General features: G+C 48.3%; 1 protein-coding gene and 1 pseudogene across 6 annotated transcripts in view; one reads left to right on the top strand and one right to left on the bottom strand.

The window, feature by feature from the left end:
* The window catches only part of RPH3AL (rabphilin 3A like (without C2 domains)), a 130,514-nt gene that overhangs the window by 20,961 nt on the left and 87,275 nt on the right, over positions 1 to 22,278 (bottom strand). For 5 of the 6 annotated variants that reach the window (XR_009347929.1, XR_009347928.1, XR_009347931.1 and 2 more), the window contains one exon: positions 5,008 to 5,182. Coding sequence is in view for 1 of the 6 variants with exons in the window: in XM_059148390.1 (XP_059004373.1) it covers positions 5,008 to 5,182 (175 nt within the window). In the remaining 5 variants the exon portion in view is untranslated. Of the gene's footprint in view, positions 1 to 5,003; positions 5,183 to 22,278 lie in introns of all 6 variants that reach the window. The other variant, XR_009347930.1, reaches the window with a different exon arrangement.
* On the top strand, positions 15,135 to 15,522 carry LOC131816061 (ATP synthase F(0) complex subunit C2, mitochondrial-like; annotated as a pseudogene).

Raw genomic sequence — 22,278 nt, 5'->3', positions numbered from 1 at the left:
GTGGATAAGAGAAATGTCTGAATCTGTTCCTTCCTAAAAACTCCACTGGGAAATCAGATAGGAATTATTACATTTATTAATTTGGAGGGATCCAGATCTTTGTCTGCCTCTCTGCTGGTCTCTTGCTTTTTTTTTTTTTTTTTTTTTGTCCTGTAATAATTGAACCTACAATTGCTTTTCAGCTTCACTTCTAGGTATTTTATAATTTTTGCTGCAATTATGAGTGAATTTCCCCATTGCTCCTTCTAATTAGCAGAGAGTAAAACTATCAATTTTTTTTGGTGTGTAAACTATCAATTTACTTTGCATCCTGTCGGTTCCCAAACTGTCTTATTAATCCCAATGGGTTGTCTAAGCAGGCTCTCTTGGGTTTTCTTAGTATACAGTCACATCATCTGCAAATAATAAAATTTTTTCTCTTTTCCAATAGCAACAGATTATTTTCTTGCCTTATTTCATTAGTTAAATACTACAAAACACTGTCAACTGATGTCTGTTTTGTTTTGTTTTGTTTTGTTTTTTTTTTTTTTTTTTTTAAAGATTTTATTTATTTATTTGACAGAGAGAAATCACAAGTACACTGAGAGGCAGGCAGAGAGAGAGAGAGAGAGAAGGAAGCAGGCTCCCTGCTGAGCAGAGAGCCCGACGCGGGACTCGATCCCAGGACCCTGAGATCATGACCTGAGCCGAAGGCAGCGGCCTAACCCACTGAGCCACCCAGGCACCCCTTGTTTTGTTTTTTTAAAGAGAGCAAGAGAGGGCATTAGAGGTGAAGGGCAGAGGGAGAAGGAGACTCTCACTGAGCAGGGAGCCTGACTTTGGGGCTTAATCCTGGGACTCCAGGATCACAACCTGAGCCAAAGTCCGACACTTAACCGACTGAGACACCCAGGTACCCCGATAGGGGTAATCTTGATTTGCATTTTGATAGAGCATGGCTTCGGTTCTTTATCAGTGAATGTAATATTTGGTAATCGGATATTTTTTCTTCCTTGGTAGTTGTATCATATTTAAGCAATTTCCTTTTATTCTCATATTAAATTTTTAATTTAGCATGTATTTGTTTTTAACCTTGGAGAGGAAGACATTTTGAAGCAAGATAGGAAACCTAGAAACCACAAAGCCAACAAAAGACATACTTGACTTCACAAAAATGAGAAGAAACAGGTTTTGAATGGCAAAATACTATGAGTAAAGACCAAGGTCAAACAAAATGGAAAGTCAAGGAGGAAAGCATTTGCCAGCCATCTACCATCCCTAACATATAAGCAGCGCCTACAAACCGATATGAGAAAATAAACCACTTAATAAAAAATGGGGTATGGGTTCAAACGGGTAATTTTTAGTGTATGTGCTACTGTAGCAAGCACAAAACAAGTACCATTTTTAAGATTTTTTAAATGTATTTGTGGGGGAGAGAGAGGGAGAGAGATATAGAGGAACAGGGGTAGGGGAAGAGAAGAGAGAGCATCTGATGCCAGGAGTAGCTTTTTTTTTTTTTTTTAAGATTTTATTTAGTTATTGGGGCGCCTGGGTGGCTCAGTGGGTTAAGCCTCTGCCTTCGGCTCAGGTCATGATCCCGGGGTCCTGGGATTGAGCCCCACATCGGGCTCTCTGCTCAGCAGGGAGCCTGCTTCCTCCTCTTTCTCTGTCTGCCTCTCTGCCTACTGGTGATCTCTGTCTGTCAAATAAATAAATACATCTTTTAAAAAAATTTTTTTTATTTAGTTATTTAAGAAACAGAGCAAGAGCGAGAGAGAGAGGACACATGAGTGGGGTTGGGGGTGCAGAGGGAGAGGAAGAAGCAGACTCCCCGCTTGATCCCACAACCCTGAGACCACAACCTGAGGAGATGCTTAGCCGATGGAGCCCTCCCGGTGCCCCCTAGGATCAGCTTTCATGCTGGGAAGCAGGGACTGTGGGGCAGGAGGGGGATGATGGTCCTGGGGTTTCCAGAGGCAGGGGCTCTGCTTCATGAGGGGAGCTGCTTCATGAGAGTGGGGGTGGTTTTCATAGTCCTCAAGTCTCTCTTGGGGTTGTCCAACAGAACTGTGACCCAGGGGAGTCTGCAGGCCCTAGGGAAAATCCTTCCACAGTTTTTCAAATATCCTGGTGGGGTATGGGTAGTTTATTTATTCATTCATTCATCCACTCTTTTACCTAAGAAGTCTCTATCCTTACTACCTACTATGCTAGGTAGTAAGGAACTGGCCTATTCAGACAGACATGGCCCTGCCTGTATGCAGCTTCCAGTGTGGTGGGGATGGGTTCCCACCCCAGTGCTGGTCCCTCTCTTTCTGCCTGGCCCTGAGCTCAGTTTGGGTTGAATGGGGTGCTCTAAGGGCTAGGCTTACCACACAGGCTCTCACTTGGCCTAAAAACTATAGTATTGACCCCAACCAACTACTAGGCCCCTGGGTATGGCGGATGATAGGCCTGGGGAGGGGAAGCCACTCCTGGAGCTGGAAAAATGTTAATTGGTTCTCCAGTTGTCAGTGGTTTGGAAAGGCCCCGTGAGGTCCCTATGCCAGACTCCCAAGGATGCCAGCTAGGGGCTGTCTGCTGCCAGGAGTCTGACACCTGGAGAACAGCTTGAGAAAGAATTGGGACTGAGGCAGTAGCCCCTGGCAGCTCAGGAGGCTTCCAGACAGGCAAGGCAGAGCATTAGGCAGAGCCTGACCTCCAGACCCGTACACCACCAGGAAGCCACAGAAGGGCTAGTGTGGGGCTGACCTCCCCTTGTCCCAGGCCCAGGCCCATCACAAGGATGGCCCATCCTTGTGATGGGCCTGGGCTTCCAGTCTCCCACGGGGGTCCAATAGCCACCGAATGCCTCTATGAGTACACAGTAGGGTCTGCAATGGCCAGGGGAACCAAACTCAATCAGGAAGCACAGATCCCACTTCTGCAGAGGCTCATCAAAGAGACAACCACAGGATCAGGCTTGTGACCCCCTCCTTGCAAACCCCCGGTGCTTTGGTTCCTGTGGCAGAGAACCTCTGAGCTTTCGTCCTCCCTCCCCAGCAATGCCTCCTCCATGTCGTCCACCAGCTCCTAGTCTTCCTCCCTCTCGACTGTGGGCTTTCTCAAGATCAGGCCTGCCCACACCACGTACTCCATGCACCCCCCAGTGTACCCCATCTCTGCATGTATGCAGATACCCTCTGGGCCTCTCCAACCGGCCTGGAGCCAGCAACTGTCACCTTTCTGCTGCCCATGGGCAAGACACATAAGTCATCTGCCTGGACCCCTCTTCCTGCTCATCACTAAAATGGGGATCATCATCACAGAATTGCAACATGCCTGGCCCGGGGGCTGCACAAAGGATGTGCTGCCTCCTGCTCCAGAACCCTGGAAGCTTCTGACCCAGTCTGCAGATGGAGCCCAAGTTCACCTGGAGAACCTCCACATGGTCCGGCCTGGCCACAGTGCAAACTCAGTTAATAAACCATGCCACCTGCGTGTGTGGGGGCCGCTGGCTTCCTCACCCGCATCATCATGCTCCTCTGCATGACTTCGGGGAGGGAGGCCCTGTCCTTCCCAGGGTGTGTGTGAGCACACGAGTGTGTGTTTACGTGTACCCCGTGTGGATGCTGAGCACACAGGGCAGTGAGGACACCTGGGGCCCATCAGAACAACATTCTGTCTCCCCAGCTGTAACTCCTCCATCACCCCAAGGGACACAGGTGTGCCCCAAACAGGGCAGGGGCATGAGGAAGCCTCAGCTGGAGGGTGGAAAAGGGACCGAGTGGAGGAGGAAGCCACTTCTCCAAAAAACCCCATTCTGGGCTCCTCCCTGAGGCCAGTGCCATGCAGCCTGTGCTCCTGCCCGTCTGCCCAGGGGACCCTTGCCCTTGCCCACGGTCCCTACAAGGGTTTTGCTGCGGCAGTGATGGCGAACTGGTGGGAAGGAGAAGTGCAAACAGAGGCCAGCAGAATTTGTGAGGAAGGCCTTCTGGACAAAGAGGCGGGTGACGCCTAGGAGAGGATTTCTCAGGAGACCAGAGACCCCGCAGTTAATGCTGGTCATGGCTGGACAGGCTGACCTACAGCTGACGTTTACTTTCCACAGGATATCACTTGGCAGCCTTCAACATTTTGTAACAAACATACCTTAATTTTGCAACAAGGGAAAAAAAGCCCAAAAGATAGATGCCAGGTCTTAAACCAAACACAAAGATCTTTAAGAGCCCCACAAAAACAGCTGCCATGTCTACGCAGACCCTAAACTTGGGCCCTTTAGGCCAGAAGGAGCGAGGGCCCAGAGGATAAGACCCGGCCTTTTGGTGCCATCTCAGCCATACAGCAGCTCAGTAAGTGCAACCTCTTCCCTGGGCCTCAGGCTACACGTCTCTAAAACAGGGGTTAAATACCCACCCTGATCACCTCTAGAGCCTGATGTGAGACCAGGAATTTTAAAAATGAAGATCACGAACATTAAAGCATCCTGCAAATCGGGGAGGGCCGTCTACCATACCAGGTACTGTGACCACCAGTGGGGCTGAGCTCCCTTCCGATGGCGGCCACCTGGCTGGCTGCCACAGCAGTGCAGCTTCCACGTGACCCAGAGGGCCCTAGGCACAGTCATCTTGCTCATTAGGACCAGGGAAACCAGGAGTCCTCCTTCCAGAGATGCAACAGAAGCACCAAGAAGAGATGGTACAGGCCAGCTTTGGAAAGCTGCATTTTCATACTTTGCGAGAAACCTCAGTAGGTATCATGCTCCTGCGAAGATCCATAGCGCTCACAGCATCCCTAGCCCCAAAGGAGCCTTTGCTTGTGAAATGGCCCCCCAGTGGACCCCCTGCTCCAAGCGATCCCTGTGCTAAGGTCCAGCCGCCCACGTGGGTGTGGGTGGCAAGCTGAGGGCCCAGGGAGGGACGATGTGCCAGGATGAGCCCCATGCAGGTGTGGCAGACCCTGGCCTGGTGCCTTAGCACTGCCCAGCTGGCTGACAGCAGGATTGTGACAGCTGCTATCTTGGGACAGGCAGCAAAGGGGACTTACCTCTCCCTCGGGCCCACGTGTAGACACGACTAGTCTCAGTGCTTCTGGGCTTTTGCTCGGTGGGCTCCATGGGCAGAGGTCGGAAGTGGGGGTCATCGGCCCGGCCGGGGGTCTTCAGCGGCAGGATGTACTTGGGGAGCCCTTTGTAGAACCAGGCCCCCGACCTCTTCCAGACCTGGCAGGGGTGACATCTGCTTAGAGCAAGGGACGCAGGGCAGCCCTCCCTGTACTGCACTCCCATACTGGCCCGCCCTTCTCTCCTGTTGGAAAGGGCTCTGTGCTGTGGGCGCCCAGAAGGTGCTCCATATGCTACCTGCATTCCTCCCCTCTGCCCCTTCCCTCGAGGCTCTGGGGCAGATCGAGTGGCAGGAAGCTCAGAGAAGGGCCAGGCTGAGGGACGGTGCAATACTGGAAGCTGTCCTGGAGAGCTCCCCGGGGTTGAGGCGCTCTCTGTGCCAGTGCCGGGAGGGCCCCAACCTCAGAGAGTCCCAGGTTAGAATTCCTAGCAGCACTGAGATACGGTCATCAAACTCTCCATGCCTACTTCAAGAAATGCCAAGTACTCCCTGATCCCTTTTCCACCAAAGGATATATGTTCAGGGTATTCAGTAAGGGGGGTGGTGGAGAGTTTGAAGGTACGTGACCTTCTCAGAGAAGACTTTGGCGATGCAGAGCAGATGGCTGGGGTCCAAACCTTGGATCTGTCACCGGGCCGCTGTGAGATAGGGGCACATGGACCTTCCAGATTCCCAGTTTCATCACCAGGAGGTGAAACGTAGGAAGAGTTCCTGTCTCACAGGGTAGCCACGAGGACCAGACTCTGGAATGAATGTAAGACGCCACCAGACAGATGAGATGCTTATGGCCGTCACTGCCACCCTCTTCCTCTCATCTGACAGACAAGGAAATCCTAAAACCAGTGGACCAAGTTCCCGAGGGGAAGGGGAGGGAAGGGGTAGAGGGAGAAGAGAGAGAGACTTTTTTTTTTTAAAGATTTTATTTATTTATTTGACAGAGAGAGAGATCACAAGTAAGCAGAGGGGCAGGCAGAGAGACAGGGGGAAGCAAGCTCCCCACTGAGAAGAGAGCCCGAAGTGGGGCTTGATCCCAGGACCCTGAGATTATGGCCTGAGCTGAAGGCAGAGGCTTAACCCACTGAGCCACCCAGGTGCCCAGGAGAGAGAGACCCTTAAGCAAGATCTATGGCGGGCTCCGTCTCACAACCCTGAGATCATGACCTGAGCCAAAATCAAGAGTTGGAGGCTTAAGTAACTGAGCCACCCAGGCACCCCTCAGAAGAGAGAATTTAAAATCGGAAGGCCAGAGGCTGCCCTGATTTTCTCTAGGACAGAGTTTCCTAATCCCCAAGCCTCCTCTGTACCTTAGTTCTATGGGTTGTTAACACAGGCTGGACCAAAAAAAAAAAAGTTTCTAATCATGTACACTTGGGAAGCACTAGGTTAAACAAAGCATTACTGCAGGATTTCTCAGAGCCTTTAAGATACCAAAGTACATAGGGTTCTCCAACAGAGCCAAAGAACATACAGTGCTTCCCACTTAGAATCTACTCAACAGGTTTTCCTAGAGAAGCTCAACCCAGGTAATTGGTCTGCACAGACTCGGCACCTAACTGTGCAGCACTGAAATCACTCAGCTATCATGAGTCATCTTCTTATGCTCCAGAGTGCTAGGCCTGGGGCCACTGAGTCCCAACCCTGTCCCTGGCTCAGATCACTCACCCCTCCCTCCCAGGTACCCTTGCAGAAGGGACTGCTTTCGTGTGGCTCTTGAATAACATAGAATCCATCTGGTAGGATGAATGCCTGTGGAGACTCCTTTAAAAAACCCTTTCTGATCCTCACACGGCCCTCCTACAGTAAGTATTTATTTGAATTGACAGAGTGTACACACAGTCTAAAATTGACGTGGTGCAAAATTAAAAAGTCTCCTCCCCATTGCCAGAGGCATCTGGTGATAAGTTCTTTGAAGAAGCTCTGTTACTATCCCCACTTTCCAGATGGGAAAATTGAGGCTCTAACAACTTAAGCAACTTGCCCAAGGCCAGCCCTCATTCTACTGGCCTCTGTTCTACAGGGGAGGTCCCAGAAGAGTCTCATCCCAACAGTTTACAGATGCAAAGTAGATGCTCACTAAGTGTGGCTAAGTGGTGAGTAAAGCCTCAGCAGGGCAGACCTCATCGGGGACTGAGTGTCCTGCAGAATGGGCGCCTTGAAGGGAGGGAGCTGACGTATAGGCAGAGGGAAGGGGCTCAAGCAGTGGCTGCCAAGGCCACCCTGTCTTGGCGCAGCTGCTACGTGGTTCCTGAGAACACAGGCCCAAGCCCAAGAGGCCACAGGTGGCCAGCGAGGTGCTCACTCTGCCTCTGCTTTGCCTGCCTCCCCTGAGCACACCTGCCTCCTGTCCCCCAACGTGGGCTGGGCCTCGGGGGGATCGAATGGAGCAAGCCCTCAAGAACCAACTGTATGCCCAGGGCACGAACACAATTTGTTCTAAAGGATCGTGTAGACGCACCCTGTGTTTGCCTCCCACCTAACCCTGCATCGAGCAACTGTTCTGTGTCTCCACCACCCCTTTTCCATGGCTTCAGAGTTTGGATTTATGAAACGTAATTAAACCAGCCTTCCACTGATAGACATTTACCTGGTTTCCCAAGTTTCACTCTTGTGAACAGCACTGCAGCGATCATCTTTGCAAACACATCAGTCAGGTGTCCGTTATGGCCTTACACCCATAATGGGTATAACCAAAACACCCTGGGGGCGGATCTGCTGGGTCAAGGCATGCGTCTAAGTTTAGATGGGGACATCCATTGCCGGACCGCCCTCCAGGAAGAAGAGCTGAGGCTCCAGTGGAGTGCTACATGCCTTCAGGCTGGGAAGCCTGCACTACATTTCCCAGTGAGATCTAGGGTCTGGTCTGGGGACCAGCTCAGAGCAGTTCCCACGGGCTGCCGGATGTGGGGGACATGCATGTCGGGACCTGCAGCTACCAGAGTTAGGTGCCACAGGAGGGAGGATGGGGTCCCCATGGTCCCCTCTGGGGCACATTGTGTGGGCCTCTTTGAAGGGGACTGGAGGGGACAACACCAAGGGTGACTCAGTGACAAGGTTTATGTGTTACTGCTGTGTGGCTTTCCGTGGGACAGACCAAGAGATGATACGGAGTTGAGTTTGGAGACTCCACAGGGCCAGACGCATGCCTGATCCTCATTGAGGCCTCATTGTGGGCTTCTCGGTTCTTCCTCCAGAGCTGGGACCATGGTTCTGGCCCAGGCATGTGCATAGTCTTCACTTTCCTTTTTTGTTTTAAATTAAAATTAATTTTAGTTTAAAAAATGTCCATAGGTGGCTCAGTTGGTTGAGCCTTGGGCTCAGGCCATGATCTCTGGGTCCTGGGATTGAGCCCTCTGTCTTGTTGTCCAACTCCCTGATCAGCAGGGAGTCTGGTTCTCCCCCTGTAGCCCACCCCGCCCGCCACCCTGCTCATGCATACTCTCAACTAAATAAAATACTAAAATATTAAAACATAAATCCATAACATGAAATTTACCATCTTAGCCATTTCTAAGTGTATGGTTCAGTAGTGTTAAGCACATTCATGTTGTATAACCCATCTCCTGAGCACTTTTTATCTTGTAAGGTGGAAATTCTGCACCCACAGAACAACAGCTCCCTAGTCCCCTGTCCCTCCAGCCCCTGGCAGCCACCATTCTACTTTCTGAGAATCTGACTCAGAAAGAATTTGATGACTCTAGGTACTTCATATGAATGGAATCGTGGGGTATTGATCTTTTTGTGACTGGTCTTTCACTAAGCATAAGATCCTCAAGGTGTCACAACCTGTGTCAGAATTTTCTTCCTTTTTGAGGTTTAATACTAGTATTCCACGGTAGGTCTACACCACATTTTATCTAGTCATTCATCCATGGATGGACACTTGAGTCATGTCTGCCCTTTGGCTCGTCCTTTCATTTTATTTTTTTAAGATTTTATTTATTTGACACAGAGAGAGAGAGCACAAGCAGGAGGAGCAGCAGGCAGAGGGAGAAGAAGCAGACTCCCTGCTGAGCAGGGAGCCTGACGCAGAACATGATCCCAGAACCCTGGGATCATGACTTGAGCCAAAGGCAGACGCTTAACCCACTGAGCCACCCAAGTGCCCCTGGTCCTTTCACTTTTAGAGACCACTAGGCTCTACCATCCAAGAAGGGGCCCAGGGACAGGGCACTCACCACTGTATCTTCGAACTCCTAGCACGTGTCTGACACACAGTAGGAGGTGCTCAGCAAACAGGCTGCATGGCTGAACTGGTAGCTATAGGTAATTTGTCAGAAAGTATCCCAATACATACAGCTGTCATCTTCCTAGAGATGTGACCTGAGGGTTTCACCTAAGTCCTTGTAATTAATGAAGTGGATTAAATGTTTCAGATTAAAGAGGGATAAAGAAGAAGTGTTTAGGAGTGCCTGGGTGGCTCTGTAGGTTAAACGTCTACCTTGGGCTTACGGCACAATCCCACGGTTGTGGGTTGAGCTCTGCATTGGGCTCCTTGCTTAGTAGGGAGTCTGCTTCTCTCTCTCCCACTCTCTCTGCTTGTGGTCTGTCGAATAAATAAATAAAATCGAAGAGGAAGAGGAAGGAGGAGAGGGGGTTGGGGGAAGGGGAGGGGGTGGGGGAGGGGGAGGAGGAGGAATTAGTAGTAGTGCTCAGCAGGGCGTACCAGTGTCCAGCATTCTCCTGCAAACCTACCTGACAAGGTACTCCCAGCCCTTCCTAGAGCACCAGTGCCACCCACAGCCGGGGCTGTCCCTGGGTCCCCTGGCTTATCACAGCCAACAGGCCCCAGGCCCTCAGGCTCATCACCTGTTGCAATGATCCACTTCCACCCCGACCCCATGCTTAAAAAAATACTGATCAGTAAAGTGCTTTTAGAAAATAGGATAAAGATGGCAACCCTCTTGGGTCCCCTCACTCTCTGGGAGCTTTGTACCATCACTTTGCTATTGCTCAACAAACCTAGGGTGCTTTGGTGGCTCAGTGGGTTAAGCCTCTGCCTTCGGCTCAGGTCATGATCTCAGGGTCCTGGGATGGAGCTCCGCATCGGGCTCTCTGCTTAGTGGGGAGTCTGCTTCCCCCTCTCTCTGCCTGCCTCTCTGCCTACTTGTGATCTCTATCAAATAAATAAATAAAATCTTAAAACAAAACAAAAGCTTGCTTTGCTTTGCTGCCCTCTCCCCCCAAAATAGGATAAAAAGCCCAAAGTTATTAGGCTCCATTGCATGAACATGTGGACAGTCAGTGTTTTTTTTGGTATTCAATTATTTTTGACCTATAAATCCCCCCATTAACTTTCATATAATTCATTCTGACATTTATGCTCAGCAGGGAGATGACCCCATGGGCTTACCCTGGGGTCCAGTGGGTCAGTCATTCCATGTGAGTTCATAATCCTCGGGCCTGGGGTCTGCCTACTTCTGACGCCACCACAGTGGACAGAGACCAGAAGACCAGAAAGGCCAGAGATCCCAGACCGGCTTGAGGAACCGCAGTTCCTGAGCCCCCACAGCAGGGGTGACTGGAGCACGCAGGGGCCTTACCCACTGTGGAGGGCACTCCTGGGAAGGAGCATATGAAATGCAGTGTTTTGGAAAGTGCCTTCCACAGAGGAGAGCAGGACTGCTGAGTTGAGGTGGGAGGGATCCCAGCTGGCTGAGGGGTGTCTCCTCCCCCGCTGTGAATCCCTGCCCATTCTCAGACCTTCTCATGCCTTGAAAAATGCAGGACCGGAGCTTTGACTTTGAACCCCGTTTTTTCTGCTCTGAGCATCCAGGCCCATGCCCTGTGGCCTGGCCCAGCAGCCCCCACCCCTGGCCTGCCCTAAGAACAGCAGCAGCAGAAGCCCTCCACAGATTGGAAAACCTCCACTTCCAGGAGAGGCCGTGGGACTCTGCAAAGCCCTAGTCCTCTCCCCACGTGTGGTCTGCAGTGATAAGGCCAGGACGGCGGCCAGCCTTGAAAATGCCTTTAGTTAAGAAAAGACCCACGCAGCAGCATTTGGAGGGGTGGCCAGTGGCATGAAACCCTCCCCGTATAGCACTGCTTTTGTGCTCTGCTTCGAGGTTTTCATTAGGATTTCAGCTCACGGCCAATCTGACTGCAGCTACTGATGGATATTAGCCAAGCTGTTCCCAGGGAATTTTAATTACCATGATAACGATCGCTAATCATTGGCGTTTCCTAAATGGCTGTGGCTGGAGAAGGCGGTGAGTGCCAGGCCCTGTCAGGAAGAAGAGGATCTTAGGGGACCAGCCACTGGGGAGGATGGACAAGGGATGGCCCAAGACCTCTGTCCCTGCTCATTACCTCATCCCTTCCATGTGATCCTGCCTCTCAAACAACTCGGGAGTGCCCTTGAATGAATTCAGGTGAGGCACCTGGGTCTGCGCAGAGGTACAGTTTGGGGCCTTTGCACATGCTGTTCCTTCCACCTGACATGCCCTTCATCCTCGTCTCCCACCAAGGCAGTGACACTGCCCGTCAGAAGTCTTCTGCACCACCTCGAGCCGAGGCAGAGCATGTCTGCCATGCTCCTGGAGGCCACATGCAAATGCAGCAGCTCCAGCATTTTGCCCAGCCAGGGAGCTGGGAGCCCAAGGGTAAGGCTGTGCCCGAGCCACCCCCGTATTCCCAGGGCCCCGCGAGGAGCCGCAGCGTGGCAAGAATGTTGCCGACTGACAAATTGAACGAATAAACGAGGAAGGCAAAGCAAAGGAATCATCCTCAGGGGACAGAACTCAGGCTCTGTCTTTAGGGAGACCATGTTCTGTCTGCTTAACAAGCTCCAGGCTGGCCTGGTCTTGAAAAGCCACAAGAAATGGCCTGTTACAGAGATGTCTTCCTGCTTCCACTTTGGTCTTGTAAAAAGAGTTTCTTAAGGAGTCAACCCACCTGGCAGAGAGGCTGCACAGCCTTCCCTAACTCATTACCTGAACACATATACACACACATATACACACACACATGCACGCACACACAGCATGTCAACCTCCTGGGAACTCCACCAGGCAAGCTAAACTCCATAGCATGGCCAACAGGACCCCAGAACTCTACCAGCCTTGCCTCCCTCACCAGCCCTATCTCTTGCCTCCTCCTGCCCTGCCCTCGGGATCAGCCAGACAGAGCCGCTCCCACTCCCTGACCACATCAAGCTGACTCTTGCTTCCAGGCCTTTGTACCTGTTTTCCTTCTTTCCTCCCTGGGCTGGGATGAAGAAATCCAGCCTTTAGGAAATGACATTTATCCAGAAGCTTCCACAGAACTGTGCAGGTCTCCCACTGCAATGCACACACAGTTCTGACTATCCAGGTATATGCCTGTTTCCTGCACCAGATTGAAAGCTCCAAATCTTGTAACAGCAGGATGCACATAGGGCCCCAGTGCCTGAAAGCACACCAAAATCTGCCAGCTGAGGCCATAAGCTCACCTGAATTTCAAGGTTTTATGTAACTCAAGTTCCTTAAGAGAAGCCCTGGCTTAGAGGGTGCCATGGACTGAAGTGGGTCCCATGCCCTAATTCCTATGTTGATGTCCTGGGAGGCAGTGTTTGGAGATGGGTCTTTGGGAGGTAGTTAGTGCCAGATGGGGCCGTAAGGGTGGGTCCCTCATGATGGCATTCATGTCCTTAGAAGAGACAACAGAGAGCTTGCTTCTCTGGCCTCTGTGGGAGGACACACGGAGGGGGCAGCCATCTGCAGGCCAGGAAGAGTGCTCTCAGTGGGAACCAGCTCTGCCGGAGCTCTGATCTGGGACTAGCCTCCAGAGGGTGAACAGTAAATTCTAGTTGTTTAAGCCTTCCTTCTGTGCTCTCTTGTTATGGCAGCCTGAGCAGAGTAAGACAGAGTAAGAAGCCGGGAGGTTATAGAAGTTTAAAAAATGGCTCCTAATTATTATTCTTTCCTCCCATCAAGAAGTGGGGTCTGTTTCCCCATCCCTCACATCTGCTCTAGGCTTGTGACTTACTTTGACCAACAGATCGTGGTGGTGGGAACACGGGACTTCTGGCCAGATCTCGAGAGGCCAGGCAGCTTCCCTTCTCACTGTCTGGAACACTGTGGCCATCCTGTGAGAGAGCCTTGTCCAGTGTACAAGAGGAGAGGCCACATGGAGAAGAACGGAGACACCCCAGCCATAGCCAGCACCTTCTGCAGAGGAGGGAGCCTTCTCGGACCCCTCCCCCAGTTGAATGGTCCATGACTGCAGCCCTCGGATGACGCTGGGAGGTCTCAGCAGAAGAACCTCCCTGCTGCACCCAGCCCACACTGCAGACTCAAGAGCAAAGAAATGATTGTTGTTTTAAGACATTTAAGGCTCCAGGCCTCTAGCAGGAGGTCCATCTCTATTTAGACACTTCTAGAAAAAGAAATAATCAGGTATGTTGATAACTAATTGACTAAAGTAGGAAAGCTAAACTCCGGGACTTAAAAGCAACAACTGGAGAATAAAAGGCTCCTAGAAGTTAAAAATACAAAGTAGAAATATAAAAATGTAAAATTGGGGCGCCTGGGTGGCTCTTGAGTAAAGCTTCTGCCTTCAGCTCGGGTCATGATCTCAGGGTCATGGGATCGCAGTCCCGCATCTGACTTTCTGCTCAGCGGGGAGCCTGCTTCCTCTTCTCTCTCTGACTGCTTCTCTGCCTGTCTGTCTGTCAAATAAATAAATAATCTTTAAAAAAATAAAATAAAATAAAGGCTGAAAGAGAAAAATAGGAAATTTGGAATGTGGAACACAAAGAGAATGAAACAGAAAAATGTAAAAGAAGTGATAGGGAACAAAAATGCTCAATTTGAGGGATCTAAACTCCTAATAATAGACTTCCCAGAAAGAGAAATTAAAAAAATTCCTGGACCTGAAGAACATGTGTCTTCAGATTAAAGGATTTTTATTGAATATAAGGTAGGAAAAATGAAAAGTTAAAAAAGCAATAGTTATACACTCATAAAATCATTTAGTTCCAAGTATAAAAAAGAAGATCCTAGAAGCTTCCAGAAAGAAACAGACCTATGAGGAAACCAGAATCAGAACAGTATCAGACTTATCATCGACAACACAGGTTGAGAAAAGGTATGCAATCCAGCGTTCTATAATCCAAACTATCAATTGAACATGAGAGCAAAGTAGAGACTTTTTAGATCTGCAAGGACTCCAAGTTTTCCTTACACATTCTCTTTTTAAGAGGCTACTTAATAGAACTGTTTTAGAATGGAAATTGCTCCAGTTCTAAACTCAGTCTTTTTACCCCCACGCCCTCTATTGACTTGTGACCCTTCATTTCAAAACAGTATATGGGAAACATTATAGTTTGGTGAGAGTAAGGATACTTTAAAGTGGATATTTTACCATTTTACTGCTATAAAATGAGTTGATTTCAGTTGATCATTTTATTTTTTCGATGGAACTTTTTTTTTTTTTTGGTTGGGGAGAAAGAAATGAATGGAAGAAAAATTATTTTGCTTTTATTTGAATATTGCGTACTAACAGCTTATAATAAAACTACATTGCAGGAAGTGAAGAAATATTTTGAAATTTAGCAAAATAGCTACAGTATTCAAGTATCTGAAATTTTAATATGGTGAGTCTTAGCGCTTTAGACTTTCCTATAAGTGACAGTATCTAAGTTATTCTTAATAGCCACAGTTGATAATTCTGCTGACCATAGCAGCTAACCTAAAATTGAAGATATTTATGTGACATGAATAGCCTGTGTTTTAAAAAATTAAATATTTTATATAAAATTGGAAAAAAAAAGAGGCTACTTAAGGATGGGCTCCAGCAAAATGCAGGTGAAAAACAAAAAAGAGGAAGACGCAGGCTCCTAGAAACAGAGTTTCCAACTCTGGAGGGTGGTAGGAGGAAGTCCCATGAGGTCGGCTCTCAGTAACCAGTGCAGGTTGGAGCCCGAAGAGGGTCTACAGGGGTTTCTGACAGGAAAAGAGAAGGCTCTGCACAACAGAAGGTAAAATCAAAAAGCTGTAAAAGGGCATAACATTTCACTCTCTTGTCTTCTCTGCCATGGGAGCAGCTCTCCTGCCACAGCCCTCACTCCCTGTGATGTCTGCCTGTGCAAAGTTCATCTCCACCCCCTTCTTGGACAGGAGCTCCTCTCACCTCTCACTGTCTGCAGTGGGGCTAAAAGCACAAGGGGCACTGACAGATGGGGTACCCTATAAGAACCTCAGCAGCTTGGCAGCCCCACATCCCCTGACCTCACTTATTCCCAGCAACAGCTTCCAAACCAGTGAATTTCAAGGGACATTGACAGGGAAGCCAAGTTCATTGGGACCGGGACTGCTGTGTTGGGGAACCTCATCATCGGTTAGGCCAGGAATCCCTCTCTGAAGCAAGAGCTCTTCTCCTATGCCATTCTGGGCTTTGCGTTCTTGGAGGCCATGAGGTTCTTTTGCCTGAGGTGGCCTTTCTCATCCTCTTCACTATCTGAAGGAGCTGTCTCCACCTCCCATAAGTCTTTCTCCTGAGTCTCATCTGCCCTGTATGTTCCTTTTCCTATACCTCCCCAGGTAGTCTGCAGAAAGTGATTGGCTTAGGGTTTGACAGAGGGGAGGCAAATAAATACCGTGTTAGTAAGATTTTTTTTAAAATAAGGGCATAGCATTTCATTATTCTTTTGTCATTGAGGAAGAAAAAAAATCAGTAAAAACCTTCAGGGAAAATTGAATCTCAGACCAGAAAGTCATGATCTAAATACCAGGTCAATTAAAATATGGCACAGGAATGAAAAATTCAAAAGGAATTAATCGGATCATGGTAATTTTCATTTGGGGGATGTAGGGGTCAAGATAATTATCATAAATGTGATCTTCAGGGGTGCCTGAGTGGCTCAGTCGGTTAAGCGTTAACCTTCTATTCAGGTCATAATCCCAGGGTCCTGGGATTGAGTCCTTCATCGGGCTCCCTGCTTAGCGGGGAGTCTGCTTCTCCCTCTCCCTCTGCCTGCTGCTTCCCCTGCTGGTGCTCTCTCTCTGGCAAATAAATAAATCTTTAAAAAAATGTGATCTTCACATGCCATCTGACCCTGAGGTGTTTAATTGTTACAAAAAATTAAGAAGTTAAATCCCCAGTAATTGTTGAGCATTATGTATGTGTTATGGACTGTTTTTAGGAGTTTATATACAGTAACTTATTTAACTCTCACCAATATCCCGTCCTGTCGGTATCAGCATAACTCTATTTTACAGACAAGGACACACCCAGTGCAGAGAGAACAGGGAAGACAAGAACATAAACTGGAGCCCATGCAGTCTGGCCTGGGACCTGCCCTCTTCAACTTCTTATAAAATCATGCATGGGTTTGCTAAATCAAATGCTATTTTTGTATTTCTCAACCTGAACTAACTTAGGGACAATGTGTTCTAACTTTTCTTAGATTCTGTATTTGTCTATTTGGCATCTTGATCACATGGCCAAACTACTGGCCAAAGACATTGCTATTGGCCCTGTGATGTGGTTTTTGCAGGCACGTGAAGGTCATGTGACAAGCCCTCATCCCCACACCGCCAAACACTGCCTTAGTTGACCCTCACCCATCCGGCCAGTATCCCCCTGCCCTAAATCAGTCAGGGCCGCCCTGTATGCCCCAACACCTCCCTAAACTGCTTCAACTAGGCAATCCAAAGACAGTTACCCTGCCCTGCCTTGCCCTTCCTGTAGAAACCCCAGTAAAGGCCCTGGCCTAGGTTTTCCCCTCACTCTTTCCTGCCTCCTGACCAAACCTGGTGCTTCTCCATATAACCCATGGGTGGTGTGCCCCCTTCTCTTGGAACTATATGCAATAGATTGTTCTTTCAAGGGCATTTGCCTCTGTGTTGTCACTTAGTCACTTTTGTAAATTAAGACCCAGCGAGGGAGAAAGAGAGAAAGAAAGAGAGCATGAGCGCGCATAAGCAGGGGGAGAGGCAGAAGGAGAGGGAGGGGGAAAAGCAGGCTCCCCATGGAGCAGGGAGCCAGATATGGGAGTCGATCCCAGGACCCTGGGACCATGACCTGAGCCAAAGGCAGATTTTTTCACTAACTGAGCTACCCAGGCACCCCAGGAGTCGGAATTTTGATGATGGGAAACACCTGGATGGTTTTCCAAAGGGAACCGGGGCTTCTAGCACTGGGTCCCTCAGAAAGCAGAAAGGGCTGGGGGCATCATATGCTATTGGCTGGAGTGCATCTGCTCTCAAAGACAGCTGGCCAGGACCCTCTAACCAGGTTTCCGTGGTGACAAGCTGAGTATGAAAAGCTGTAATTATAGCTAACAGCGACAAGCTGATACCGAGCAAGGCAAGTTGACATGAGATGTGCTGATGTAACACACAAATGCGTTTTTAGTACTAGTTCAAACCAGATTGGGACCATCACACCTTAAAGTTCTGGCTAACGGCTTGATTACCTGCTGCCCTACTCAAGAAGGAAGGAGACTTGGCATTTATATGGTGTGTGTGACTGTGGCATGGACCTGACTGTGTATCTGCTCAGCGTGAGCAGCGAATGGGGGCAGAGAGTAGGCCACTAGGCCTGTTTCCACACAGAGGCAGCCCAAGGAGCCCCGTGGTATCTGCCAGCCCTCAACCCTAGAACAGCAACCTCTACCTGCCCTAGGTAAGGGGGTTTCTCTGTGATCTGGAGTATGGCTGTGATTCTTACCCTGAAAAGGTACTGTGGGTCATATCAGCAAAAAATAGAAAACAGGTGCATCTAGTTTTCCTAAAAAAAAATTGCTCAAAAGTAGAATTCATTTGATCAACAAATGAATTAAAATAAAAAGCTCCTGAGTGGGGAACTTACGGTACCAGAAAATGAACAGTGATCAATGAAATAAAGACAGAATTCAGTCTAAATAACTGGGTACGTATAACTACAAAATGATAAAAATGTGAAGGAAATGATGCTTGAAACGTAGATGTAAAATAATCAGTTAATGGGTGCCTGGGTGGTTCCATCGGTTAAGCATCTGCCTTTGGCTCAGGCCATGATCCGGGAGATCATGAGATGGAGCCCCACATCGGGGTCAGGGAGCCTGCTTTTCCCTCTTCCCTTGCTCCTCCCCCCTGCTCATGTTCTCTGTCAAATAAATAAATAAAATCTCTTAAAAAAAATAAAATAATCAGTTAACAAAAGAGACTCTGACCCAAAATTCCAGATTGTCTCAACAAAAGCAAAAACTGGCTTAAAACTGTAACATACATAGGACTAAACCTAACCAAAGACATAAAGGATCTGCACTCAGAAAAACCACAGAGTACTCATGAAAGAAATGGAGCAAGACACAAAGAAAAGGAAAAACGTTCCATGCTCATGGACTGGAAGAACAAACATTGTGAAAATGTCTAAGCTACCCAGAGTAATCTACACATTCAGTGTATCCCTATCAAAATACCATCAATTTTTTCCACAGAGCTAGAACAAATAATCCTAAAATTTGTATGCAACCAGAAAAGACCCTGAATAGCCAAAGGAATGTTGAAAAGGAAAACCAAAGTTGGTGGCATCACAATTCCAGACTTCAAGCTCTATTACAAAGTTGTAACCATCAAGACAGTATGGTACTGGCACAAAAACAGACACATAGATCAATGGAACAGAATAGAGAGCTCAGAAATGGACCCTCAACTCTACGGCCAACTAATCTTCAACAAAGCAGGAAAGAATGTCCAATGGAAAAAAGACAGCCTCTTTAACAAATGGTGTTGGGAAAATTGGACAGCGACATGCAGAAAAATGAAACTGGACCATTTCCTTACACAACACACAAAAATAGACTCAAAATGGATGAAAGATCTCAATGTGAGACAGGAAAACATCAAAATCCTTGAGGAGAACACAACACAGGCAGCAAAATCTTTGACCTCAGGCACAGCAACTTCTTGCTAGAGACACCGCTAAAGGCAAAGGAAGCAAGGGCAAAAATGAATTGTTGGGACCTCCTCAAAATAAAAAGCTTTTTCTGCACAGCCAACAAAACCAAAAGACAATCTATAGAACGGGAGAAGATATTTGTAAATGTCTTATCAGATAAAGGGCTAGTATCCAAAATCTATCAAGGATTTATCAAACTCAACACCCAAAGAACAAATAACCCAATTAAAAAATGGGCAGAAGACGTGAGCAGACACTTCTCCAAAGAAGACATCCAAATGGCTATAACAGATACATGAAAAATCACTCGGTATCAGGGAAAAACAAATCAAAACCACAATGAGATACCACCTCACACCAGTCAGAATGGCTAAAATTAACAAGTCAGGAAATGACAGGTGTTGGAGAGGGTGTGGAGAAAGGGGAACCCTCCTACACTGTTGGTGGGAATGCAAGCTGGTGCAGCCACTCTGGAAAACAGTATGGAGGTTCCTCAAAAAGTTGAAAATAGAGCTACCCCACGACCCAGCAATCGCATTACTGGGTATTTACCCTAAAGATACAAATTTAGGGACCCTAAGGGGCACGTGCACCCAAATGTTTATAGCAGCAATGTCCACAATAGCCAAACTATGGATAAAGAAGAAGTGGTATATATACACAATGGAAAAAAAAGAAAAGAAAAGAAAAAGAAAAAGAAATCTGACCATTTGCAATGACATGGATGGAACTAGAGGGTATTATGCTAAGTGAAATAAGTCAATTAGAGAAAGACAATTATCATATAATTTCACACATATGTGAAATGTAAGAAACAAAACAGAAGAGTATAGGGGAAAGGAGCGAAAAATAAAACAAGACCAAATCAGAGAGGGAGACAAATCATGAGAGACTCTTAATCATAGGAAACAAACTGAGGGGTGCTGGAAGGGATGGGGGAAACCGGGTGATGTGCATTAGGAGGGCATGTGATGCGATGAGCACTGGGTGTTGCCTACAACTGATGAATCACTGACCTCTACCTCTGAAACTAATGCAATGTATGTTAATTAACTGATTTTTAAATAAGTTTTAAAAAAGTGGCTGATATGTCTGCTCATGTCTGGGCTCCTCATTCTCAGAGGCCAAGGGGTGTTAACAGACACTCTATTATAACGTAAGCAATTAGACAAATACTGCCTTAAATATTTAAAAACTTCTATAGGTAAGTACACACTTATCCGTCCCTTTAAGGTAACCAACAGAACTAAAACTAGGGGAAAGTTTTGTCATCCCAAAATACATGATTTTCTGAATTTTTTTTCTTTCTCTTCCTCCTTCCCTCATTCCCTCTCTCTTATTTTGAAAATGTTCTTTTCCTTGCCATTTTTGCTCTGTACAAACTGAGTTTAGAGCGGCCATCTTTCCTCATTGCTGGCTTCCCTTATGTCAGAAAGATGACGCTTACAATCAGCCTCTGAAGACGGAGCAGATATTAATTCAAACAACATTCATTCAGCACCGCCTCTGTGTTGAGACAGAGCCATGGAAGAAAAGATTGCATGTGTGTGCAAATGAGTGGCCCGTGGCATAAAGCCACCCCAGACTGAGGGCCACGGCCAAGTTTTTCTACCACCGGAGACGATGTTTCATGCCCTGCCTTCAGGAGCCGTTCCTTTCTGACGGTCATCCCTATATCCATCCCCCAAGGGCCTAGAGGGTAAAACCTAGCCAGCCTGCACCAATAAAGGCCTTTGAGTAGCCCCAGAGCCGCGGGACAGAGCTCTCCTACTGCAGGCTCTCCACTTACCCCTTGGGAAGTGCTAACTCATGACTGACATGCTCCAGAAAGCTAAGTGAAATCCCTCCTGGCAGTATTTGTATTTTAAAGGATAAAGATTTTTAAAGGATACTACTTGGGGTGCCTGGGTGGCTCAGTCATTAAGCGTCTGCCTTCGCCTCAGGTCATGATTCCAGCGTCCTGGGATTGAGCCCCACAAAAGGCTCCCTGCTCCTACTTCTCCCTCTCCCGCTTCCCCTGCTTGTATTCCCTCTCTGTCTCTGTCAAATAAATAAATAAATAAAATAAAAAATAAGAAATCAAGGATAGTACTTTATAGCCTCCAGAGCGTGTGTGTGTGTGTGTTTGTCGGGGAGTCTGGCTATCTCCTCTAGGCTCCCGCTCATCCCGTCTGGACAGTCTCCTGCTTCCGGGGTACTGCTGGGTGCTGGCGGGTTCCCCACACTGGAGCCAGGCCTGCGCCTCATCAGGAGACAGGCTGGAAATCAAGCCTCAGCCAAGATGGAGCTCACACCTGACCTCTCTGCCAACCCCACCACAGCCTGAGATTGTGAGGGAGCCCTTGTGAATTTTCTTCTCATTTCAAGTGGTTTTTGAGCAAGCAGATCAGTCTGGAAGGCAAGCAATTGGCAGTGTAGTGGAACAGAAAAAAATGCAGTGAGAAAGACTCTTCTGAGGGTGTTATCTGTTTTCTTGACAGATAATTTAAACACCTTGGCTAGACTATTTCAGAACCAAAGGAAATGCTCTGGCTTCCATTAACCCCTGGCAAGGGGCTCGCTCCTGGGAGGCTTCCGCACAATTCCTGGTGAGGAGTGTTTGCCAGCTTCGGAGGGAGGTGGCTCTCTGTGGCTGTGGCGGGGCTGTGTGGGATGGGCCAGCCTCCACCTGGGGCCTCACCCCTTCCTCACTGCCTCAGCTCTGGGGCTGCGTGTCCCCCGGGTGCTGTCCTGGCCCCCCACGTCTCCCCATCACCTGTGAGGTGGAAAGGTCCCCGCAAACCACCGAAAACAGGGACCACCCCTCCCGCCACAGGGTATAATCAGCATGTCCAATGTTCTGATTCCAGCTCTATTTATTCCCCACGTGCAGCAAGATAGTTAAATATTAATATTAATATGATAGTTAAATACTTCCCCCATCTTCCTCCTCTCTCGGGTTCCGCAGGCCATCTTGTCCCCGTTTTTGGAGTGGTCTAGCGAGGTCACCAAATCTGAGGACAGGCTCAGGACGCTTTCACAACTGTGGTTAATTACTTGCTTTGTCAACAGAGCCTGCGGGCCTGCTCTTACTCTTCATTTGCCGGCAGCCTGAAATCCCTCTGCACCCCAAATATTTAACTGTCTTGCCTGTTCTAAGCCAGATTTGAGAGGGCAAGCGTGTTGTGGTGGTGTTTGGCCACGGAGCCCGCCTCTGTCCCCAGATGGAATGGGCCGCACGCGGGAAATGAATAGAGCTGGAACCAGAAAATTGGACAGGCCAATTATACCCAGCCAGGTCTTTTCAGAGGAGCTCTGTGATTTTGATTCAATTCCCAGAACAACAAACATGACT

This window comes from Mustela lutreola, chromosome 15 (genome assembly GCF_030435805.1).
Source record: "Mustela lutreola isolate mMusLut2 chromosome 15, mMusLut2.pri, whole genome shotgun sequence".
Taxonomy (NCBI): Eukaryota; Metazoa; Chordata; class Mammalia; order Carnivora; family Mustelidae; genus Mustela; species Mustela lutreola.
The sequence above is the reverse complement of the archived record's forward strand: the minus strand, read 5'-3'. Positions and strand labels throughout refer to the sequence as shown.